The following is a 27283-nucleotide window of genomic DNA, read 5'->3' as shown; positions in this document are numbered from 1 at the left end:
ACTTTTTCAATGGTGGAATTCCAAATTAGCACTTTTTCCAAATTGGATAAATGAAGCAACAGTTCAGCTCTTACTATTGTGTAGTTTGTAATACCATGGTTCAACAAATAATGTAAAGGTTAAATGTAACCCTGGATCACAAAACCAGTCTTATGTCACACGGGTATATTTGTGGCAATAGCCAACAAAACATTGTATGGGTCAAAATTATAGATTTTTCTTTTATGCCAAAAATCATTAGGATATTAAGTAAAGATCATGTTCCATGAAGATATTTTGTAAATTTCCCATCTTAAATATATAAAACATTTATTGTTTGTGAGTGGATGCAGCACTATCGTCAACAGAAATGGACAACTTTAAAGGCGATTTTCTCAATATTTCGATTTTTCTGCACCCTCCGATTCTAGATTTCAATAGTTGTATCTCGGCCAAATATTGTCCTATCCTAACAAACCATACATCAATGGAAATATTATGTATTCAGCTTTCAGATGATGTATAAATCTCAATTTTTTTAAAAATTACCCATAAGACTGGTTTTGTGGTCCAGGGTCACAAATAATAATTCACTTAGACTTTATAAGAAGCAATTGCGACTTTATTTCACGCAATTCTGACTTTATATCTCGCAATTGTGACTTTATAACACGCAATTCCGAATTTATTTCACGCAATTCTGACTTTATATCTCGCAATTCTGAGAAATAAAGTCAGAATTGCGAGATGTAAACTCGCAATTGTGAGATAAAAAGTCGCAATTATCTTTTAAAATGTTTTATTCTGTGACGGAAACAAGCTTCCATACCCCCTGGCCTCTTCCTCCCATCCATCCTCCCTGACGCGTACCGTTACGGTAGGGCCGGCCCAGCTATCGGTAGGCGCCGGCGGTGACGCGGCCGCGGTAACCTACCTGAGAAAACGTTTTCGAAAAGACGGGCTATGGACCCAACCAACTGTAGCCTATAGGAGGGGAGGGGAGAACTCCCTCACATGGTACAACCCATGCAGAGGCTGCGCGCTGTGGTGTCAGAATGCGGAATGTGTGTAGCCTAATGTAACTAACGTGACAAATGTGGGAAAAAAAATCCTCAAGCGGCCCACCGGGAATTCTCCCGATTCTCCCGATTACCCACCCCGGGCCTGATATCACGTTCATTCTTCTTGGCAATGTCATGTGGATACTGATGATATTGTAGGTTTCTCAAGGGAAGCTGTACTCAAATAGAACATAAAGACAGTGAATGAGGAAAGTAGCTGCATGTCACTCTTTTTATATTGACCTGACCCCAACCTTAAATGTAATAGCATATGCTAATGGCCGTCAAACACAACCCTAGAGTCTCGTTTTCAGAGACCAGAATGGCGAGTAGATCCATGTTGTTGTTGTTGTTGTTGTTGTTGTTGTTGTTGTTGTTGTTGTTGTTGTTGTTGTTGTGTAATCGCAAAGCACTACACCATATGGTCTGATATTCTTCCAGGGGCACGTCCCCTAATCTGCACTAACCCCATTTCCTGCTCATTTCCCATACCACTCATAGTGACCGAAAAGATCACCTTCTGCAATGGGTTGTGCAATCCAGCCCTGCACAACACACATAAACAGATGCTCTTCTGTTTGGCCCCTGTTGTTTTCCAGGCCGTGTAAGCCCTTTCAGTGCCATTCCTTGCTCCGTGCCACAGCGTTTATTAATAACCCAGCAGAACACATGTTGGGAAATCATTGGTGACTTTGAGTCCTAGTGGCATTGCGTTCTGCATGACTGCCCATGCTGGAATGCAGGAAGTGTGGCGCTGTAGCAGGTAGCGGGATGACGCGCATCAAGGACAATTTTAAAAACGCAGAGAATGAGGGGGACAGAGAGTTTCAGGATAGAGTGAAAGAGAGAAAAAGTGAAGGACAGAGTAGATGTCAACTTTGTCAACTCTGTGCTGACGCATTGTGACAAAGCTGTTAGCGGTGTGATTCTTGTCTTCGTAACGTTTAGTTTATTGTGGAGGGGACAGAAAAGATTGTGCTGGAATTACGAATATGTTTGATTCATCATGTAATACCACTGTCGGAGTGTTTGGATGTTTGAGCAGATGGCTTATCAGACCGAGTCACTCCTCATAATTGGATCCTGCATTAAAAGCGCCTCTTATCAGCCTATAATAATGTGGAGATGAGATGTCTACAGCTTGCAGGGTTTCTTTTGTCACTTTGGTAATGAATCATACTTCGCATCACATATTTTTCTGTCATCTCACAGAATTGTTTTGTTTCCTTCCTTTCATCAAAAGCTTTATACCGTGGATTAGTTTTCGAAGCGTAGACGGGCTGTCGAGATCTGCAGGGTGTGAGAATGATGATAACAAACTGAAGTTGGCTAACGACTGATTAGTTTGATAATCAAATGCTCTGCCAATTTAACGTTTAGTTAGGCGTGTGTAAAAAAATAAAAAAATAATTAAAATTAGAATTGTGTAATTATAATAAAGAATAATTTTCAGAGTTTTAGGGGTAAGATGACCTTTGTCCAGATTTATTAATATATAAAATGATGAGCAGTTTTAGTTTCAGAATTAAAAATTATTTCAAATTTGATATGATTGAGTTGGGTTGGTGGGTGGATGGATGAATGGACCGATGGATGCAACTGTCCTAATTAAATTAAAAGTTAAACATTTTGAAAAATGAATGTTAAGTAGTTTGCCATATTTTTAGGGAAAGAAATTATCCAAACTAATTCACTGCACAGTAATTAGGGCTGTCCCTGACTAAAGATTTTTCTAGTCAACTATTACTCTCTCATTTAAGCCATTAGTCAACTAATAGCACAGTTATATTAATTTAATTACTTAAATATATACTTATACTTAATTACTTAAATATGTTAAACCATAATGAGAATTTAATATATATGTAGAGCGAGCAGCCATGTATGAATGAATGAATGAATGAATAAATGAATGAATGAATGAATGAATGAATGAATGAGGCATTTATGTAGCGCTTTCATATGTACTACTGTACACCCAAAGCGCTTTACAATCATATCAGGGATCTCTCCTCAACCACCACCAGTGTGCAGCATCCACTTGGATGATGCGACGGCAGCCACAGTACAACGGCGCCAGTGCGCTCACCACACTCCAGCTATCGGTGGAGAGGAGAGAAAGTGATAGACAATTCAATGGATGGAGATTATTAGGAGACCAGGATTGGCAAGGGCCAATGGGTGGAATGTGGCCAGGACACCGCCATGGGATTTTTAATGACCACAGATAGTCATGACCTCTGTTTTACGTCTCATCCGAGGGAAGTGAAGTTGCTACTTATGTGTTTCAAATGATAAGCCATTTGAGGATGATGGATGATTATCACAAGGACCCGTCGTGAACAATCTGTCCTCACGGACTGAGTGACTTTGCCACTTCCTATGGAGTTGTTGTTGTTTTTTTTGCGACTAACCTACTAATGAAAATTTGGTTGACTAAGCCTCTTCTAGTTGAATAACGATTAGTTGGCCATTAAGGGTCAGCCCTAACAGTAATATAAAAAAAAAATTCTTAGTCATGTGGTGTAACCAACAAAATAATGTAGAAAGATGCAGAAAAGTAAGGCTATGTTTACACGACTTTGTGTTTTTTGCACACAGACGACATCATGTCAAAACATTCCTCGTGCACACGGATCTGCAAAAATGACTAAAAACGCTTTATTCTGCTGCCAGGCCAGTAGTTAGCGATGTCACTTTTTAAAGAAACACTACGTGCCTTTAGGCTGAACACATAATATGCATGCGCATGACGTTTTCAAAAAGGGAATAATCGACAAACAGACTCAAGCATATGTCCTTTAAATGCTTTAATCTCGGCCAGGAGATCTTCCCGAGCAGTTCTCAGGGAATCTCTCCCAAGAAGCAATGCCGGAGGATCTCAGACAAATTCCATTGAGAATCCCACCCGAAAACACGGATACAACAGTTTTTATAGAATCGAGAAAACAAATAAGACTAACATGTCACCTTCAATATGATTGGTTCAACTGGTTCAAAAGCCCCAACCTTTTCCCTCTGTCACTGGCACAAGCAAACTCTGTTTTTGTGATTACTTATCACAAGGTTTGGGAGCTAGTCACCTGTCTAGTTTCACTTCCCTTAATTGTTATTTATACACACACACACACACACACACACAAAACTCAAAGTCACAAGTTTTCCCCAAAGAGTTTGGAAACATTTAAAAGCATATGAATGTCATTCCTGCAAGAAAACAAATGTTAGTTGATTAATTAAAGTTGATTCATTAAAATCCATCACAGAGGATAATGATATTTTTTCAAAAACTTGCACTTTGAATCCTGTTTTCAAAAGTTGTCCATCAAGTGTAAGTCTGAACACTTAGAAAGGTATAGCACACCTCTTCTCAAAAAGCCACTCGATTTAAGACATTCACGTCTGAAGCATAAATAGTGCGAGACAAGTTACACACTGAAGTTTGATACTTAACTTTCTAGGCTTGTTCAAATCTTTAACTTCGAGTATGAACAGTTCTAATAGTGATGATTGCGTTACAGTAAAAAAAAGACACTAAGAAGTAGATATTCATAATCAAGTTGAATGATTTGGAAAATATGGGACTCAAGTGCCCAGATCACAGAAATGAGACGGCTGCAGCCAAGAATCTTCTATTTTCATTTGAACACAACACTGTACAATCTCTCAAGTCATTTCCTCACACTGGGTGCCGATTTCATTCTGAACAGGTCCTTTTTAAATCACACTCTCGGCTGAGCTATTTCATCTGCTCTTCCATCTGAACCGCTCATATCGCATTCCAGCACTCCTTTCTACCCAAGATGACTCATTCACTGTCTTACTTTTGATGAAGACTGGTTCACCAGACCCAGGGACTGGAGCAGGACAGTCTGTGGAGAGAGCTTGTGGGTGTTAGAATGACATAAATGGTCAAAATGCTTTCCCACCATGTGTAGGTGGAGTGTAGTACTGAGGAACAGAGTCATTCTGAAAGTATTCCTACATTCCTCCCCTCTCCTGTTATGCCCTCCACTTTACGTATGGTTTATAATGGACCAGTGTGATAATTCTAATGTTGAGATTTCCCCCTCTCAGAGTGCGATCAAACATGTTTGTTTGAAAATATCACCCAAACCTGCTGGAATATCCAGGTCGTACCAGCTTATGGTCCTCAAGTTTGATTGTTGACTGGCTTTCTGTAGAACATGTCAGTCTTGATCTGCTTGACCAAGATGGTCTATTAGGTTGACTTTAGTCCCACTCCGGTAGTCCAGGTGATCGACCAAGCAGATTTCCATTGGTTTGTAAGATGGGAACCCTGTTAACCAAGTATGATGTGATGCACATTTTGTGTTCTGTGTATTAATTTATTCATCTGTAACAAAAACATTAAAAAAGATTTATTCATACGTACTCTGACTTAAAAACACAAAAAGATGTGTACACTTTTTACTTGATGGCTACACTACATGACATTTTTGAGTCATGAAAACTTTTCTTGAAAATAATATTATAATTATAAATATTCATATAATTATATATTTTTTTCAATCAAAACCAACATGAATACAGAATGCATTAGTTTAAAAAAAAAAAGTGTAGTTATCATGGACACTCAAGCTTGAACCTGCTACAAGCCATTCAAAGCAAGCTACGATGAGAACCAGTTCTTGCAGGGAAATACCCTGAAGAATATAAATGGCTGTTTTCAGCTTCAAGTTTTGGGTTAATCCATCTCTTGTTCCTATTGTAAGAGCTACATCCCATGATTTGTTTCTCCGTGAAGTTCATTAGTAATTAAGAGATTTCTATCAGTGTACAGGTGTTTGCTATATTAGATAGTTGCCCGCCAAGCTTCTCTAGATTTGGTGCCATGACCCGACTGTTGTGATCGATGCATTGGTAGACTTTACGGATGAGAAAGCGGTAGAAAATCAATGGTGTTTATTAAGACACTCTGTATGCAGTCAGAACAGTCAAAGCAAATGATGAAGTGTGTTTTTTGTGTGTGTTTTTTTTTTTGTTTTTTTTAAACAATGACTAGCTTTAACTTAGCTTGTTTCTTCACTTTTTGGGGTGAGGACACTTAATCTCTGGAGGAATTCAGTTGGGAAATCTCATTTTACATCTGTAAGAAATAATCATGTTAGCCGTGTAGCTCAATGAATGTAGCTCCGTATCAGAGGGGATGAAGGTACTCGAAAGGTCTGTTCTTTCCTTTATGTTGAACTTCTGGCATTTTACTCTTATCTGTTGTCTTAACCTGAAAAATATAACAAAAATTGTGCCAAGGGGGAGTTTCTATGAAACAAAGGTTCACTTTTTTCTGAGGGATGGGATGTTTGAAGCGTGGTTTTAGGCGATGCTGAAATCACTCATTTTGCATTCCAAGCCAAATCCAGTGGCTGTGCATTTCAATTTTGAAGGTTTTTTAATAAGATAGAAGCACACTAATCCGTCTGGCTCCTGAAGATCTCCACTCCTCAAACACAAACAGACATACTCGTTTACTGACACATAAAGTAAGGTCACACAGCACAGACTCACAGCAAACCTGGCGGGAAGCGATGGAGAAGCTTGAGACAGGGCTTGTGTTTTCCAGGTGTTGTTCTCACTCTTAGCACGTTTCACAGAGTAGAAGGCAGATGAGTTGAGTGTGTATACTGTTCACTACACCTCAGCTCTCAGGCTTTAAGACTTTAATCTTTTAAGAATATTTAAAATATGACAAACTTTCTCCTAAGCCAGCTAAGCTGTGCTATCACTGTAAATAGCTTTGTTTGTATTCTGCATGGAAGAATAGCTCAAGGACGGCTACTGTTCACGAAATAACAGTTCGTTTGGGTGAGAAATATGTGTGTGTGTGTTTTTGGTGTATTCGCTTAAGCATTCTTAGTAGCTGCTTGAATGCGATGTGTATATGTTTGTGCTGTCACAATTAACGTTAAGTTTAATTAACGCGTTAAAAATATGTAACAGAATTAACACAGCATCTGGGGTTTTTTTTGGAAAATTATTTTTTATTCCGCAATTCTGACATTTTTCAGAATTGAGTGATATAGTCACAATTGTGTGTTATAGTCAGAATTGCGTGATATAGTCACAATTGCGTGTTATAAAGTCAGAATTGTGTGATATGTAGTCACAATTGCGTGTTAGAAAGTCACAATTGCATGTTAGAAAGTCACAATTGCGAGTTTAAAAAAAGGTCACAATTGCGAGATATAAACTCACAATTCTGATTTTTTTTTTGGACTTTATATCTCGCAATTCTGACTTTTTTTCTCAGAATTGGGATTTTATATCATGCAATTGCGAGATAAAAAGGTCACAGTTACCTTTTTTATTTTTTATTCTGTGGCGGAAACAAGCTTCCATAGTTTTTTTTAATGGCATCCTATGGCTAACATTACATTAAATATGATCACACTATCATTCATTCAAGTGCTTTTAAACCATTCAAGTGCGACAAGATGCAATGTAATCTCAATTGTCCTAAAAATAGGCATAATTTTTTAAGCTGAATATAATTTCATATTGTATTCTTTTGAGTTTGGAGTGAATTCCAGGACATTTCTTCATGAAATTAATGCCGATTTCCTCTTTTTATGCACACACAGACACACGTAAGGAATAAACGCAGAAATGAGGAGAGTTCAGCGTTCCTTGTAATTCATGGGTGTCTCGTGTCCGTGTGGCACTGGGAGCTCAGCTGTCAGGAAATGAGTGTGATCTTACGGGTCTGCGCGTCCTGATGAACTAAAGTAAATAAATAAATAAACAAAGGCCGGCGGTGATTGTGCGGAACAGCAACCTGGGGGTAAAGTCATTCCCGCTATGCAGATTACAGGCAGGACTACGCCTGGGAATGAGGCTGCATTATTCATGGAGACTTCTGGCGTAGTCAGAGACAGATTGATCCTCACCCTGCCTGGCTATGGGCCAGAGAACTGCAGATCTCTTTCTGCCTGTCTGTCTGCTTTCTCTTTCTTTTGTCACCTCACTCCGTCTGTTTTTCCTCCTCTCTTTTTCTTGCTATCTTTGCGTTGTTGTACATCTATCATGGTCTATCCTCTGCCTCTGTTTTCTTGAGGTTTTCGTATCTCCTGCCTCCTACTGTGTCTGAGTTTTTTCCTATTTTTGTCTGTCCGCATCTTGCTCTTTCTCTTCTACTTGAACAGCTACGATGTGAAACGTCTAACAGGCAGCGGTTCGACTGTCAGAGAGATGATAGTGTTTGCGGGAAGAGCGTTGCTCAGCATTTACCTGCAATGCAAAGTGCGCCACATGCCCACGCGACAAGACCTGCGTGGCACATGCATCTCTAAAGAGCAGCTCAGCTTTGAATTAGTTACAGAGCAGTCAAGTGTATTCAAATCCTGGGGTTATTCTCAGGTGAAGATAACATTGATTTTAGTATTTTTAAGGTGAAAGTGGTATTCTTTACCCATATTCAGCATTCTGGTATTCAGCAGTTAGCTAGGTTAAAAAAGAAGAAGAAAAGAATCATTACAAAATGTATTACTGACAATTTTACAACATTATATATTGAATTTTCACAAAGATTCACATGGTAAAAATTTGCTCACATTTATTATAAATCAAATTCTAGATTAGTGACTTAGAAGAAGAATAGAATCTTACATATTGTTGCTTTTTCATCATAATGTTTTTTTTATTTAAAACATTTTTGGGGAAAAAAACTTTGTTTTCAGATTTAAATTTCATTTTGAATCCCAGATTTTTGGTGTGGTCTCAGATATCCGGTCACCACTGTATGAAATTGTTAACATTTATAAGATTTTTAATCCACCTTATCTGTTACTGTATCGCTCTCCTCTCAGTAGTGGCTATCAATCTGTCAGTGGAGGGAATTGCCAAATCTCTCTTCAGTCAGCATTTTTTCTCTGCAAACTATGTTGTTGATCTGTTTGGTGCTGTAGTGAGGAGACTTAAGCTGTCAACCACTGAAGTTAAATGGTTCCTAGCCTCAGCACACAGATCGCAAACAGTCCACTCAGAAACGGAAAGCACTTTCTCGGTCTGGCAAGCTGCGATCCAATTGGCTGCCTTTATGTGATTTCTGGCAGTCAGGATGCAGGAAGAATTAATCTCCAAATTTTTGCCAGTCTAATTGAATCTTTGAAGAGTTTTGTTTCAGTCAAACGTCATCTGACTACCATGTAAAGTGACCAAAAAGTTGACCTTTTGTTGACAAAGTAAAATATAGAATATACAGGTGTTCTCAAGGAAATCTTGTTCTCTTGTTACTAAAGGCCTCAAACAAAATGCAATGCTACGAACCTCACAAACTGTCAAATCTAGTCATCATTTCTTCCTTGGAAGTGTCCATTGTATCAGCCTGGGAACTTGTAAGCACATAGTTTGCACCCTGACTGCCAGATTTTTTATTTTTTTTTAACAATCTGATAAAAGCTTGCCGTTTTGAAAAAGCTATTGCCATTTTGTGTGCAATATACATAATGAATGGTACATTCCATTCTATGAATGGTACATGGATGGTGTCAAATTTAAAATTTATCCTCTTCAAATTACTGATGCACCTTGACAGGAGATGCAAATAAAGAATACGTACTATAATAAAAATGGTGCTAATTCCGACTAAAGCACCATTTTGCTAAGCTGGAAATCCAGACCTAAATCTAAAAGATTAATGGTCTGGCGCCGACTAATGAAAATCGCCCAGCTCGAGGGGCGGCACCAAGCGTGCATTTAAAAATCTCAATGCACGCAATTGGATAACACTACGACCAATCACAACAATAAACCCCAGCTACCAGTGGAGCTAACCTTATTAGACATTCTCTGATTATACTCTTACCGTATCCGGTCGGCGAAACAGCAAAAACGTCCTTCTTGCAAAGGAACGATTCGAGCGGCGTCTTCTGTTCCTGTTTTAGATAAAAAGCCAAGTCTAACTCGTTCATTGTAGCGGCCAAAGCCGTTTCAAACAACTGGTATTCATCCATAGCCATCTTGCAATGTTTACTAATGACTTCGACGTCACAGCGCTGTCGTCATCTGTTTAGCTCGCCTCTGGCCCGCCTATATCAGATAACCCGATGTGATTGGTGCAGCTCAGATCGAGGGGCATATTTAATGAGCATCATTATTCGACACCAGAGTAACTCGCTGAGCAAATTAAACTTATGCTCTCGCGAGAACTCTGGATTACCAGGGTACCATTTTGCTGCAATGCTAAAGCTAAATGTCGTGTGTGGGGTAAAAGGCCCACCTTACCACCTCATACATTTTATTTTTACATAAAATGTGTTGCTCCATCAATGTTCAGTAAAACCATATGTATTTTTTATGCAGCCATACACAATGGCTTTAAACCCTTTTGTACACTACTGTACCCTAGTCCATGTGACGTATTTTTTGTCATCATTAACTGATATAATATTAATATATACCAACATACTGAAGTACTAAAATCTGTTTTGCACTTTTATAGTACACTGACAACCACCAAAAAACACAGGTGGTAAAGAGAAAGCCACATGATGGATCAAAGCTCATCACAAGTAGCTTTTCCACAAGCTGAGGTAAGCACACAGTGTCTTTCCCACAAACACAAGACACCATCATTGTAACTCACATGACACTAAAATAATGCAATGAACATTAATTTAACATGGAATCCTTACGTACATAACTGATAAGAAAAAACTAAGAAACGTGTATTTAAATGAAAAAACATTAAATTTGAAGTGTCACACAGGAATGCTGTCAGTTTACAGTTTTTCACTTTAAATTATAAGATGACTTGTTCTTTTTCATTCCAAAATCTGTTTTTAACAGTATCTTACTGTAAAAATTACATGAAATGTCCCATTAGATTTATTTCAGTTTTTCACCGTATATAGGAAAGGAACTTACTGCTAACAAATTAACAGATTTTTTACAGTAGCACTTTATACCGTTAAAATTACAATCATTTTTCAAGTGTAGAGTACATTTCAGGCCTAAGTGGATTCTGCTGCTAGAATAAATCTGTCTTTGTCTTAGAAGTATACTAATTTGGTCAAGTGTCATGACTAAATCAGGTAGGATGATAAGCGCCCATTGCACTGATGACACCAAATGGTCCCAAACTTAGCGCCTCATTTGGACAAGATCTGTCTTTATTCTAGTTTGCAGGGCTCTTGACAACACATCGTAGTGCAGTCAGCTCTAAAGACCCAATGATAAACAAAGAGACCACGCTCTCCAAGGGCCTTGTAATCTAAAGGGCCGTACACACCGGGACGAATATCGGCTCGCGTTATTCGCCAGCGTTTTTCAACGCGTTTTTTGTGTTCACACCCAAGCGATTTTCGCTGACGATGAGCCGAGTGAACATGCAAATTCATTCCATGACATTAGATGGCGCTTAATGTAAAACAGAAATATCCCGTTATACAAGGTCCATTTGCTCTGCAATACTACTCCATAACAGTTCTCTTTTATCAAGATTTTTGTAGTCACTGTCGCGTTTGTCATATAGTTCTTTATGTTCCGACACCAACGAGACCAGCAGCTCTACATTCATCTTGCCTTGCATCTTCCTCGTCTTATTTCTTACCAGTGTAGACGCTACTTGGCGTTTATCTTCTTCGCCGTTACGTATGTGTGCTCGGCAAGACCGTTTTGTGTTTGAGCGCCCCCAAGTTATGTTTTACTGTAACTTCAGAAGCTCCAAACACGTGAGCAAAAGCGCCAATCTCATTGGTCGGATAGTTTTTGACGCGGCGCGTCAAACCAAAAAAACGAACCCGAGGCGTTTTTTTAAAAATGACGCTTTTACGCGTGGCGTTTTTCGTGTCGGTGTGCACACTCACATTGGCGTCCTTTGTTTAGTCACGAGGCGTTAAACGTCGGCGAATATCGCGCGCGAAATTCGTCCCGGTGTGAACAGGCCTTAACACTCCACAAAAAAAGCTACTGATGGGGCTAATGGGAGCAGAGCATTGATAGATAGAAATGCTGTTGTTTCAGACACTCCCTGTGCTGGGCGTTATATCCCTCAGCAGTGGCCAGATTGTCAAAGAATAGAGCTTGTGTGGAGACGCAAAGCCACACCTGGCTGCACTCCCCTATCCTCCTGTGTTCTCACAGCTTTATTCCTCCGCACAGTCTGTTCCATAACAAGATCTGCTTTCAGGGTAATCTTTTACACGTTTAAAACGGCTTTTTTGTACCAGACAGTCCTCCGTATTTTGCTATCTTTTTTGTGTGGCTTTCTTATTTGAAGTTACGTACCCCAAAGAGCAGGTACTTACGAGAGAACCGCAATAATCCTTTCAATGGCACTTAGCTGACTGATTCCCCATCAGTGAACTGTAATGTTGAGCTTATTGTCTGGTAAAGAAGCCTGTATTGTGAGAGAAAGCCAGGCACTGGGTCAGTGTTTGTGTCATTTAATGGAGAGTAAACTGCTCACTGGGGTGTGTGGCTTACACAGCGAAGGCGAGTTATCTGGCTGTAAAACCGGTCCCTGAACTCCCCTCAATTTTCTCTCTCGCTCTCCCTCTCGCTCTCGCCTTGTTTTCTCATCGTCTGCTCGACCAAACCATCTTTCAACCAGCTCCAGAGGAACTGAACTATAGCCTTGTAGAAAATTAACTTTTCACCGCACTTGTTAATGCTGGGTGAATTGAGAATTTACTGGACATAAACATTTCTTACAAAACTGTATTTAGCATTATTATCTTATGCATGTTTTGTTTTTGAGTAGTCGTTAATGTGTACGAACACAACATGCCACCATCGCCAATGGCGGTTTACTTGCAAATTGCCAGCTATAATACATATGTGGTTGCTACTGTTAAACTGCTGGCATTCATTTGTCTTGTTTACAGTCATAAGGTGCCAACATGAGATATATATATAGTTAGCGCTGTTTCAAGCATCAGGAGTGTCTGTACACAAAAATTCATGCCACATCTAAATGAAGATGCCAACATTTTGAAGTGTGTAAGTGACGGATGCCATCTGTCATGAAAACATCCCATTAAGTTTGTTCCTAAAATATTCTGTTTGGTGGCGTAGTGCCAGAAATGTGTAATTATTCAGAGGCGTTTTTAAACTTGCTGACAATCAGGTGTAAGTGAAAATGACATGTGAAGGCCAAATATGGTAAGCCACACTCGGAATTTGTCGTCTGCATTTAACCCATCCATGTTAGTGCACACACATTAGGAGCAGTGAGTAGTGAACACACACACACCCAGAGCAGTGGGCATTTTTTGCTGTGGCGCCCGAGGAGCGATTGGGGTTTAGGTGCCTTTCCTCACATGAGTCTGGTAAACTGTATATACATTTTTGATATTATTTAGCTGAATGTTAAATGTAGAGCCTGCTTTTAAAGCCCAAAGTATACTTCAATTTTGGCGCAAACACTTAAAGTCGACATGAAAAGGGAATTGTGATAGTTGTGACGTTTATCCGAGTGAAATGGCTTCTACAGTTAAAAGTTAAAGAGACTGTTGTGTCAACTTTGATTTATTGCAATTAAGAGGTGTTCAGTTTTATTTCGATTTTAGAACATTAACACGTTATTGCTCCCTTAACAAATCAACTGTTTCTTGTTTTTCACTGGCATGTCTCTTAGGTGTTGAGGACCAGTGCATCTTTGAGCCTACATTCAGTATGAGGAAAATACTTAAAGTCCCCCTGTGGTGAAAATCAAGCTTTTAATGTTGTTTAAATGTCTTTGTGGTGTTTTTAATATGCTTTAAGCCAAACCATGTGCAAATTCTTGAGTCAACACCATTGCTGAGTATTTTCTCCTTAAAACTGCGGTGAACCAAAGACAGTCTCGAAAACGCGGTTTGAAATCGCTGGTGTTTCTGACATCACAAACTACCTTGTAACCAATCACGTGAACGTGTGATCGTCAACGAGTGGATCTCTGAGCTGGTGTGAGTGAGTGGAGGTGGGGCTAATTTGCATATTCACTGAACCGAGTATAATAAATGAGGCAAGGGTGTAGAGTAACATTCAAGCTATTTTAAGGCATGAAGGAATTTTTTCAAAAACGTTTAAATATGTCATTTTGGTGATCAAAGATGAGTTTTAAGGGATACAATTATTGACTACAGGGGGACTTTAAGTATTGTAAAAATCAGATACTTTAAGACTTTTAGTCATTTTACTTTTACTTTTAGTAACTTGTAATTTTCGCTGTAAGGTATCTGTACTTTTTCCTCAAGTATGGTTTACAGGTACTCTTTACACCTTGCTTAAAGATGAAAAATATGTGCATGGATAAACATTATAATAAATATTCCATAAAAAATATAAATTGTCAATTTTGATTTCATGGTGGCTATATAGGAAAAGTTACATGAGTGGAAGTTAAATTGCATTTTAAATCTTTTTGAATGATAGAAAAAATGAGTTCCTTGCGATGCCATAAGAACCTACGCTAGAAATTCATGAATACTGAATCACAGTTACCATCTTTGGAAAGAGAAATATCTCTCCCTCATACAGTGACCTTTTTTCCCCCGTCTAATGTTTTACGTGGTCATCTTGCAAACGTGTTAAGATGTTTCTCACCTCAGTGTGTTAGGGCTCACCAAACACACTTGTAAATGGTTGCCAAAGAAACGAAACACAGGGACAGAGTGTTGCCGTGTCCATATGGATGCTCGATGATGATGATGTGCTAACAGCACCTCTGAGCATGGAATGATTTTCAGAGCAAATGTGGGCCGTGGCATAAAGCGTGTGTGCGCTGGTCCATACGTGCTCTTCAATCACCCTCGCTGCTGGGCATGCACACTCAACAGATGTGGACCATTAAGGCTCTCCAAATCCAGATGTGTATAATGGGTTGGTTGAAGTGTGTCAGTGATGTTCTCCAGGGGCAGGGTATTGTGGAGTGGACAGTTGTTGGACTGTAGAGAGCTCAGTCTGACAGTCCCAATCAACCAGCGCCGGTAATGAGTCATCTGAGGGCCGTATCTACTCTCATTTTGATTCATTTCTCTTTATGTGTCTCTCCACTGGTTTGGTTTGGATTCAGTGTGAAATTATGGAAGTGCATTTGAGTGTCTGTACTCCTAAAAGGAGGATTTTTGCAGCGAATGCCATAGAAGAACCATTTTGGGGTCCCCAAAGTATTTTTAAGGAATCAAGAACATTTGAATAATTTAAAGAGCCTTTTTACACTAAAAAGAACCTTCTGTACAATGGAAGGGTTCTATGGATTTGAAATGTTCTTCATGGAATCGTAGATGCCAATAAAGAATCTTTATTTTTAAGATGCATTTAAATGCAGTAAACTATTCTATAAAAGAGTAACTCTCCATTGATTCAAATAGAATTTGATGTTCGCATATTGCTAAGTTGTAATATGCAATACAATTTATAGCAATTTCGAACACAGCCTGGTTATCCGCTGTGTCAGGAGCGTACCTTTAAAACAGTCGTTCTCTACCAGCATGTCGGGCCTCAGCAAACTTCTAGAAGGGCCCCAATATGCCATATAAATTTTTTTTATTATTAATTATTAAAAAAAAAAAGTACTACATTAAATGGCATCATATGCCTTATTGGATGTATTTTTATTAAAATAGAAGTACCAGAGGTACATATCAACTAAGATTGGAGGGCCTAATAATATTATAGTACAAAGGAGGGAAATAGTTGAGAACCAGTGCCTTAAAATTCTATATATGAATTCAGCTTATATGAATAAGAGCTAAACTCACTCCAGTGTTAATGTGCTGTGTGCAGATTTACCTCGGTTCTTTCAGAACAGCTTCCATCAGTGAAGAAAAACACGAACCGTCTCAATCCTTTCCTCATTCTTGTTTGCCTTAGGCTGAGAAGGCTGATCTATCACCTTCCTTATTTACATTTCATCAAACCTCTCTCTGTCGTTTTGCATTTAAATGGATCGCTGACATGTGGGAAGGTAAATCAGAGTTTGACTGATGTTCTTAATTAATTTATACATGATATAAAACACTTTATGGTTTTTAGCTCTATGTTTGAAAGATGGAACTTTTCATTTTGAAATGTTCCGTATGTGCAAGTTTTGTACAAGCTCCGGGTATCGCACAAATCCATATTAGTTTTCATTACATGTTTATTTAGCTAATTTACTGAGAGCTCACGTACATAATACTTTACAAAATGGATAGATACATTTCTGGAAGAACATGAAGGCCAATACAGCGTTTCAGGTGTGCTATACATAAATTATATGACATAAATGTATATGACTTAAATTATATATCTATCTATATGTGTGTGTGTGTATATGTATGTGTATATATATGTATGTATATATATGTATATATATATACAGTATATATATATATATATATATATATATATATACAACTCTGTTTTAAAGAAAAAATAATATGTCTCACCAACACTGAATTTATTTGATCAAAAATACAGTAAAATCACTAATATTTTGAAATATTGTGAAAATGTGTAATTTATATATGTGATGGCAAAGCTGAACTTTCAGTATCATTAGTCCAGTCTTCAGTGTCACTTCAGAAATCATTCTAATTATTAATATAAATATTTATATTTCTGTGGAAATTGTGCTACTTTTTTTCAGGATTCTTTAATGAATAGGAAGTTCAAAAGAACTGAATTTATTTGAAATCCTTTGTAACATCATACATCTATTTCTGTCAACTCTTGAACAGCAGTGTATAATACAAATTTAATTAATATATCACTTATCACTGCACATCCATTATTGTTGAAAGACCAAGTGAACTGACAGATGCAAACCGGCCCTTTATAACATATTTTTACATAATTTAGTTTGTACTAAATGTTGGATATTTTATATTTATACTGCTTATTGTAGATAACATAAAATTCAAAATTGAACAAAGTACTGAACCGCAACTAGTGATCATAAACACTATAAATCCAACAGCATCCATTTTATATTTGTTTTGTTTTTTCTCGTGACAAGGATATGTCATAACATGACAGATGGATAAAATAAAATTGTATTTCATGTAAGCCTGTAACGTAACTATGTCGTGGGTTTTGATTAGCTGACTCATTTGTGATGTAGGCGGAGAATAATAGACCTTAACAACAAGACTGAAGTCATCAAAAATTAAGATTCATTCTCCAAACCAGAGAAAAAACATGACATTTAACTGCGTGAAGGCTGTCGAACTGTATGGTGATGCTCTTGAAATGGTGTTGTAAAAGTAATTATGTAGTAATTAAAGGTGGAATTAGTGATGTAGACTGTTTGAAGACAGTTACTTAGTAGGAGCTGTCTGCTTGTTTATCTGCAGTTTGTTGGGTTTTCTATACTCTCCATGGACTTTTCTTTTCTCTGCCACTTTCTCCCTTGTCTCCCTGGATCCATTGGACATTTTCTGTGAAATAACAAGTAATGACTTTACAGTGCCAAGCCAACCTGCTGCTCTCAGCCAGAGTCCTGTCTCCATCAATGATGGCTGATTTGATTATGTGCTTTGAAAAACAGCTTTTCTATAGGCAATAATTCTGCACGTTGGGTCTTTTTATCGGCCCAAATTCTGTGCTCCTTATGAATAAGCTCATTATAGCACAATAATCAATGTTTTAACTTCATTTCCTGATGTTTCAGTCTTAGATGTGAAACTGTATAGATTACCTGCTGGTATCTAAATGGACATTAGCATCTTTTTGTGCGCTCGCACTGTCCCAGGTGTTATTGGACTTCATTACGGTGAGAGGCCGGAGATGGTGTGTTCTGTCGCATCTTAGGAAGTGGCAGTATGATAAGCCCAGGGGTCGAGGCTGCTCCCAGATTGAATTTATATGTAACAATCTGTTTCCATCTCAGCAGCAGATGCCTGGCAACCAAGTCCATGTGATCAGTGGTGAACAGCTGTCATTGTCAAACGAGAAATCACAGCGAAGGCTGTGAAAAACATGAAAAAGGAACTGAGCAGTAGCTCTCGTCGTAGTGGAGGAGGGGACGCATTGTGAGGAAGTGTTTTTCTCACCTTTTCTTTCATCAGGCTACAATTAACAAGAGCCATTAAGGCCCAGCGAGCAGTAAGTACTGCCAATGGATGGGTCGTGATGATCAGTTAGTCAGGGTCCAACAACCTAGTAGTCAGTAAGGTTGACGTTTATCTAGATTTGTTTTGTACATTTTCCTAAATTTGGTGTTTTTAGCAGCAATTTTGTTTTCGTCACAAGATATATTGGTACTCTGTTGGTTATTAGTCAGTTTTAGACTTTTAATTTATCCATATCAGTTGGTTTTGCACATATATGATGGCCACTGTTAGATGTAATATTTAGCAAAAAATAATATGAATATTTTTCATACGTTGTTTTTGGATATATATACTGGCTGCTGTTAAAGGAGCTGTATGTAAGAAATGTATTTCAATTAATCATAAAATGGCCCTGATATGTCACTAGACATTAAGAAATCATGTTCATTTCAAATACTTATATCACTGACAACAGTAGTCCGGCCAGGATATTGTCATTTAAAAAGTGATAGTTGCAGCCCTCAACTGATGTTGATGTTGTCATGTTGTGTTTTGGCCTGATGCACCACCCTCCACCTATCTACCAATCACGAAGTCAGTAGTGTTTTGGCATCCGGGTTGCCAGCTCTGCTCTAGTTACCATAGCTACGTGTCAGCCTACGTTCCTGCTGGATCCTGCAGCCTATCTGGCAACCTCGAGTCAGGGGGAGGGGGAGGGGATACACCGCTCTACAGTAATTTGAAAGTGATTGCAGTACCAGTTTTGGCCACAATATTACATACAGCTCCTTTAAATATTGAGAATACCTCAAAATGAATATCTATTTTCAAACTGTACATTATAATGTTTATAACAATTTTGTATAATTTAAAATGATTTATTTTATTATTATTATTATTATTATTATTATAGAGGATTGTGAGCACCATATTAAAAAATAAGTCTTTAAGTAAAAGTGTCAATAAATAAACCAAAATGTCAATAAATATATCAACGTCCAATGGAAATTTTTATATTTATTTGACATTCTCAGTCCTCCATAATTTATTGGTTATTGCATAGAACATAATACATATTTTTGACTATTTTTAAAAATAATAAATAAAAAATCATATTTTTATAATATTGGTGTATGTTGTGTTGTTAAATTCATCCCTTTTTTAGCACCAGCGCTACGGTCTACACATTCAGACAGATGTTTGACTGAATAATTGATATAAAGTGAACCAAAACCAGCTTAATTATACAGCAACCCATCAACCAGTCAATTTAGTTTTGCGTATTTACCATAGTCACTATAAGTCTTGAGTGTGTTTTGTAGTTATATTGAGTTCTTGAATGTTTTCAGCACACAACAGGGAAAGTCAATTAAGGCATTTCCCACAATCCTTTTGGGGTAAAAATATTGCCAGAAAAGATGTATGTATAGTACAATGCAAGGCTGGGTTGTGCCCAAGTATAATAACAAATTAAAGGCTGTTTATCTAAAGCAGTGCACTAGAGAGAGAGAGAGAGAGAGAGAGAAGCTGAAGGATTTGTTGATGTGTTGGGGATTGTTGAATATTTTGAGAGTTCTCGGATGGTTTTAGCAGAGAGGATGTACAGATGATGAAAGGAGATGGAGGAGCTTTTATTTGTGGTTGTTTCTCGGAAAATTTTTAAATGGCAACTTGAGACCCATATAAACATATGAACTAAAAATGAACTCATACAAAGTCATATCCACTAAGAAAACACTAAATTGCTAATGGCCATAGTTTAAACAAGTACACATTATGCCAAGAACAAGTATGTAAAAATACATAATGTGAGGTTTTTTTTGTCTCCAGTAGCTTAAATGGCAGAGCATTGCAGTAGGAACCCCAAGGTCATGGGTTCGATTCCCAGGCAGCATATATACTGTACTAATAAAAGTATTTTGAAAGTACTGTAAGCCTCTTCCCATAAAAGCGTCTTTCTAAAGCATAAACTAAATGTCACATCCATCACTGCAAGGTGTTGTGATGTTCTGTCTCATTTGGTGACTGTTACATGTGGCCTCATTTGACACTTCGCCATGTCACTTATTCACTCTTGTCTCATTTTCACCCATCACATCTTCATGTATCAAGTCATTTCACATTCAAGTGGCATTTGCCAGCAAACAAAAAATAATGCCGTCATAATTGCCCCTAAATCCTTGCCGAGAACAAAAAGCCTGGGCGCTTGTATAATGACACATAAACACAGTGCTTAAATATGAGGAGCTTTTTAAAGAGGTATCTATCTTCACTGCTCTTATTGTGAATTTACAAGCGTTATGTTCTCTCTCTGTCTGTCATTTGAGGTAATTACACCCCCTCTCTCTATGGAGGACTCTCCTCTCCTAGCACATCATAACACATCAAAAGGCAATAATAGGCCATAGCCTTTTTGTAAGACATGCATTTCATACATCACATTTGATTTTCATACAAGATCAAACAAAGCGGTAACAATGTGCTTTGCTTAATGGCTGGAGTACATTGCCTTTAATACGTTTAGCTAGTTAATTAATCAGTGTCAGAGTAATGGTTAATGTAGTATGTAACCTCAGTCAACAAAGTCAGTGGTTTTGCCCTGCGGTGCATTTCTTTTCTTGCTGTTCGTCAGTTCAGAGCAATTGTTTGATCGTTATATACTTGCGTTTCTGAGGGAATGGCGTCTCTCAACGTCTTTTAAAGGGATAGTTCACCTGAAAATTTATATCATCATCATTTATGTATCCTTATGTTGTTCCAAATATGTGACCTTCTTTCTTCCATGGAACATAAAAGGAGAAATTTTTCTATTATGAGCAGAATGGAAATTTCAAGCTTCAAAATGGATCTTTTTCTTGAGCTTGACTCACTCACAGAATCACAGAATGATCCCATGCGGTAAACGATAGGGTTTGGTGAAAAACAAACCAAAATTGAATGTATTATGTAACGAATTTCTTGACCTTTGCCTTTGTTGTTCTCTGTACAGCTGCACGATGTGCGCGCTCGTGAGACTCTATTAGTGTCGCCGTTCACTCCGTCTCGCACAGAAAAAACACACAAGTTATGAGAAATCAAGATTAACAAAAACGCAACATGAAATACAACCTATGTACCACCTTCTCTGAGATGAATATAGATCATTGTGTTCGTCGTAACAAGAAGTTATCACGTTCAAATCTGTCAACTGTCATTCTGACTGTCATTAGAAAAACGAAGTCCCGGTCTGGAGATATTTAACTCAATGAAGAAAGTACACGGATACTTTTTTGGGGATTTCTATTGTATTCCCCCAGAACGCTTGGAATAAAAAGCTTGATGCTGGTTGCTATTCACTGCCATTATAGGGATGAGCGCACGTGGGACATTTTTTTGTATTATTATTTTGCGGTCCATAAAAGAAAGAAGGGTACACAGCAGTCCAGTAGAACAACACCAGGGTGAGTAAATATGGATGAACTCTCCCTTTAAAACTGCTTATAGTATATTGATTGAAAAAACACAATATGGCCCAGATCAGTCTACTCAAATTACACACTCAGATGCCCTGGCTCTATTAATACTACCGCCTGTGTTTTAACATGTAGTTCTGCGTTTAGTGTTATTACACACCCCTCTGCCAAGTGTTATCAGACAGAACACAAGCAACAGGAGCATTACAGCATGTCAGCCGTTTCTCTCCTGCTGACATTTGCCATTCATTCACATTCACATCAGCATGAGTTTTCTTTTCTGTGGTTCTTTTTATGTCTCTCCCATGCACCTTTTCAATTTCTCTGCATTTCTCCTTTGTTAGCTTGTTGTTCCCTTGTAAAGAATGAATAAAAGCAATCATGCCTTGAATGAAGGAAGGTCAAATTGAGTGTGTTCATAAAATGCTGGACTTTGACATGCATGGTGCTGCTGCTGCTCATCGTTCTGTCTGCTCAAGGTAGTCAAATGTCAGTCAGCCCTACTTTTATCATGTCTGTTACTAGAAAGAAACTGAGAAAATACACTGTATATAAGGGTCTATAATTTGTTAGGACACACATGCTATTACCTGCAGGTAAATTGAGAATAAACCAGCCAAAAATATAATATAATTGGTTTTGAAAGGATTTAATACTTTTATTCAGCAATGATCTATTAAATTGATCAAAGGTGACAGTAAAGACTGTTTCAAATAAATGCTGTTCTTTTTATACATCAAATAATCATAAAACATTTATCACAGTTTTCCACAAAATAATATATTTAGCAGCACAGCTGTTTTCAACATTAATAATAATTAGAAATGTTTCTTAAGCAGCAAATCAGCATATCAGAATAATTTCTGAAAGGTCATGTGACACTGAAGACTGGAGTAATGATGCTGAAAATTCAGCTTTGTCATCACAAGAATAAATTACATTCTAAAATATATTAAAACAGAAAAGAGATATTTTATTTTGTACACAACTGTTCACAATATGACTGTTTTTACTCTATCTTTGATCAAATGAGACTTCTTTCAAAAAAATTTTTTACCAACTTCTAATAACAAAGAATTTACCAACCTCTAACTACATACATATGGTAATTACATTTTTGTGAACTATTTATTTATTTTTTAATGACAGTGTGGTTATTTAGATGTTATTCCCTTGCATATGTGAGACAAATCGCATGTCACTGTGTCACAGCTCATATACATGACGAACTAGTCTGTCTCTTGGTAAAACAGTACCTGTCACAAAAAAAACCATGAAGACAAATACCTCGCATTTTAGTATTGGAGGCGTAACGCGAGGAATACTCCACATATGTATCGCCACATGGAGTTTTGAGTTAAAAATATGTGGTGTGAGTCCTGACAGATGGTTTTTCTTCAATAGCTTGTTTTGGTTATTGATTTGAATCGTGTATATCACTTACATCTGTGCGAGTCTAACAATCCCTCTTACAATTCAATTTAAATCATGTTGCAGTTTCTAATAAGGTTACCGGTGAGTTGTTCTGTTTCATTTACTTTATTTACCAGTTTTTATTCACAGGAAAAGAATCGCTATTAAGCATAGCTGAACATCATAAATGACAAAAGTTGTGCTCTTTTTCTCCGTAGAGGAAAGACCAGACTGTTCTAGGGCGAGGTGTGAGGTGCAGTTTTCTCCACGCTGCCCTGAGGACTCCATATTAATCGAGGGCTACGCTCCACCGGGTGAATGTTGCCCCCTGCCCAGCCGCTGTGTGTGCAGCCCAGCCGGATGTCTTAGGAAAGTGTGCCAGCCCGGGCACCTCAACATCCTGGTATCCAAGAGCTCCGGCAAACCCGGCGAGTGCTGTGATCTCTACGAATGCAAACCAGGTAAAGAAATCCAATATTTAGTTAAGTGTTGTGACTTCCTTGACTCCATTTTCACACCATGTGATTTGCCCGTGAACATCAACCAAACCAGTACAAGTCTCCACTAGCATGGTTTAATGGAATGTTTCAACCAAAAAATGGAAATCCTATCCCTCATGTCCATTTTTGACATTTCTGATCACTATCATTGTTTGGCAGGAACTGTGTAAAGACTCTTCGAAGAGAACAACGAACAATATGCATATTTGGAATGACATGAAGCTGAGGATATGATGACAGAATTTTCATTTGTGGGAGACTATCCCTCTACAATGGTCTTTCTAATACTGTATATAAAAAAACATGCCGTGTCAACTTTTCTTGCAACATAAAATTCTTTTCCTGCTAGAGTAATAGATGGATTGTTGTGGAGTCTTGGGGATTCACACCAGGAACCTGATAGTGATAGATTTGAATTCTTTGCAGGTTATCTCAAGATGCTGTCATAGTACCTTAACTTTAATATATCTTCTTCTGTCATGCTATATTTTGCTGCAGTATGGCAGCCTTGAGCAGAGATAGCCACTTGGCTTCAAAAAAATAACCGTAATTCATTTCCCAATACATAAAAGAGAGTGATTTTCATGATTTGGGAGTTTGCCAAAGCTTTTGAGACACGCTAAAGTCATGGGCTGTTGAAAATATGTTTCTGATCAAGGGGCAGTTTGGTAAATAGGACACATATGTCTTTGGGTTATTTTTGTATGTACACTTTTTTGAAAAACAAGTAAAGTTGAACATGAAATAGAACATTTACTTAAAGGGATAGTTCACCCAAAAAAATGTTTTTTTTTTCATTATTTACTCACCCTCATGTTGTTCCAAACCTGTATGAGTTTCTTTCTTCTGTTGAACGCAAAAGAAAATATTTTAAAGAATGATGATAACTAGACTGTTGACTGCACCCATTGACTTCCATAGTAGGAAGACTTCCATAGTTTTTTTTCCTACTATGGAAGTCAATGGGTGCAGTCAATTGTCTGGTTAACAACATTTTTTTTAAAAAATATATTATTTTGTGCTCAACAGAAGAAAAAAAATACTCATACAGGTTTGGAATAACTTAAGGGTGAGTAAAGCCCTATTCGGGCGGGATTAACTTTACAAGGGTAGATGGAGTAATGTAATTTAACCACAGGACGTCTGTAATAATAATGGCCAATTCGCACGGGATAAGATATCTCAGTAAAACTAGCAGAAGTGGGAAGAGTAACTCGATTTACACACCGCCATCAACCTCCTGTCGTCATGTGCGTATTACGTTGCTTCCTGATATCACGTGCACAAACACATAACCTATATTTATATATATAAAACGGTTATGTCCGGTCGAACGATGTATTAATTAACTTCAGATTGGATTTTGTTGGTAATAGGCACTTACCTAATGCTAAAAGATGTTTCGTGCCTCTAACAAGTGCTTTCGATCTTCTTTCTGATCTGAATGGTATGTGGAAAACACTTGAGTTTTGCCACAGACTCGCCCCAGCGTCTAGAACGCAACTGAATGCTTTTTCAAGTGTCTCCATACTTGAAAAACCGTGGAAAACTACTTTTAAACAGGAAATGACGGAATAGTTACGTACATATTTGCAGCGGGTCTATTAGTAGCCTATTACCTGAGGTAATTTTTCCGGACCTTTTTACTGAAGGTAAAAGTCACCACGATCTTTACTGACATTGTCCGTAATGATTACTGAGATGGCACATTCGGACGGGACTAAAATCACAGAGATCACAGAGAAGCTCTGGTGATTATTACTTTACCCCACCTCTCCATGTTAAACTAGTCCCATCCGAATAGGGCTTAAGTAACATTTAAGTAACAACATTTTCATTTGGGGGTGAACTATCCCATTAACACATATGTTTTATCTGAATGGTCATGGAAATGTAATAATAGCCTTCCTCTGAAACTGTCATTGGTTGATGTTAACCTGCAGCAAGTGCTTTTTATGTTTGTTTTTTCCACTGGGTTTTTATTTATTTATTATTAAACCTTCATTATATGATGACTGCTCTGCACTGCACTGTTTACTGCACTGTAAACAGTATGTATTGAAATCTGTGGTGTGATTATAGCAGGTAAATCATTTGCTTGGATGAGAGTTTGATGAGGTGTGTTAATTAGAGGTTTGATGAGCAGTGATAAATGTTTTATCTCTTGTTTTGTGTTCAGTGTTCAGTGTAGACTGCAGCACAGTAGAGTGTCCACCAGTGAAGCCTGTCCAGTGTCCAGCAGACAGCTATGAGACTCAGGTCAGACTGACAGCAGACGGCTGCTGCACCCTTCCTACCAGGTTAGATGTTACACCTTTCTCACACTCAGAGTCGAGGCATGTCTCATGCTCAATTCAGGTTTGGCCTTACATCTGTCTCACATTTGCAATTTAGGTATGTTTATTTGTTACATCTCCCACTCACTATCCAGGTTAGACTGTTACATCTGTCTGGTGTTCAATATGTAGGTTAGTCTCACACTGACAATTCAAGTTAGAAGTTACACCTGTCTTGTGCTCACAATCCATAATAGACGTAGCACCTGTCTCATGCATACAGTCCAAGTTAGACTGTAACACCAACTCTCACAGCAACAATCCATGTTAGACATTACACCTGTCTCGCATTCACAATCCCAGTTAGACCATTTCATCTGTCTCATGTTCACGATCCTGATTAGACATTACACCTGTCTCCCTCTCACAATCCCAGTTAGACTGTTTCACACGCACAATCCAGGCAGTGTGTTACACCTGTCTCACTCTCACAATCGCAGTTAGACTATTACACCTGTCTCATGTTCATGATCCTGATTAGACATTACACCTGTCTCATGCTTACAATCCAAGTTGGACTGTAACACCTACTCTCACGCCCATAATCCAGGTACCTGTCTCACACTCACAATCCCAGTTAGACCATTTCGTCTCATGCTTACAATCCTGATTAGATGTTACACCTGTCTTACTCTCACAATCTAAGTTAGACTGTTTAATCTGTTTCACACTCACAGTACAGGTTATACGTCACACCTGTCTCACTCCCACAGTCCCAGTTAGCCCATTACACCCGTCTCATGCTCACAATCCTGATTAGACATTGCACCTGTCTTGCTCTCACAATCCAAGCAAGGCTGTTTTATCTCTTTCATGCTCACAATCCAGGCAAATCATTTCACCCATCTCACTCTCACAATCCCAGTTAGACGGTTACACTTGTGTCATACTCACAATCCTGATTAGACGTTACAATCCTCAGAATACAGGTAAAATGTTTCATGTTACATGTTTATAATCCAGGTTACACAGTTAGACCGGTCTGACATACACAGTCCTGGTTGCACAGTCCCACCTGTCTCACTCGCACAGTCCAGGTTAGGCACACCTTTCTCTCACTCACAATCCAGGTTAGACTGGTAAACATGTCAGACTAATTTAGGTTAGATGTTACGTCTGTCTCACACTCACAGTCTAGGTAAGACATCACACCTGTCTCATGCTTATAATCCAGATTAGACCAAAACAATTGTACAAAAAAATAAAACATTTTCCCTATTTTATCACTTTTCCCCAAAGTATAAAGATTATTTCAGCACTGAAAGTTAATAACATCAGAGTGTCAGGAGAGAGTGTTTTCTTGTTATGTATTAGGCATGACTCTCTCTCTCTCTCTCTGTTCTACTCAGATGTGAGTGTTTGCCTGGGCTCTGCACCTTCCCACAGTGCTCAGCAGGGACTTCACCTCAGGTTGTGTCCCGTGGTGACGGAACACCTGGGAGGTGCTGCGATGTGTTTGAGTGCGTCAACGGTAGGTTCTGTTTTCTGTGTGTCTTAATTAGTGTTTTTGTGTTGGTGCACTGGGAAGGTCGTCTAGTCGGTGTGCAGAACCCTGTCGCTGCT

The 27283-nt window shown here is 38.3% G+C and overlaps 1 protein-coding gene across 2 annotated transcripts in view; it reads left to right on the top strand.

Moving 5' to 3' along the window:
* crim1 (cysteine rich transmembrane BMP regulator 1 (chordin-like)) overlaps nucleotides 1-27283 on the top strand; it is a 121358-nt gene that overhangs the window by 42137 nt on the left and 51938 nt on the right. For both annotated transcript variants that reach the window (XM_084097413.1, XM_084097412.1), the window contains exons 3-5: nucleotides 23103-23345; nucleotides 25564-25684; nucleotides 27070-27191. In XM_084097413.1, the coding sequence (XP_083953539.1) occupies nucleotides 23103-23345; nucleotides 25564-25684; nucleotides 27070-27191 (486 nt within the window). The remainder of the gene's footprint in view (nucleotides 1-23102; nucleotides 23346-25563; nucleotides 25685-27069; nucleotides 27192-27283) is intronic.

The sequence above is a fragment of the Abramis brama genome (genome assembly GCF_963993115.1).
Source record: "Abramis brama genome assembly, chromosome: 21".
Lineage (NCBI taxonomy): Eukaryota > Metazoa > Chordata > Actinopteri > Cypriniformes > Leuciscidae > Abramis > Abramis brama.
The sequence above is the reverse complement of the archived record's forward strand: the minus strand, read 5'-3'. Positions and strand labels throughout refer to the sequence as shown.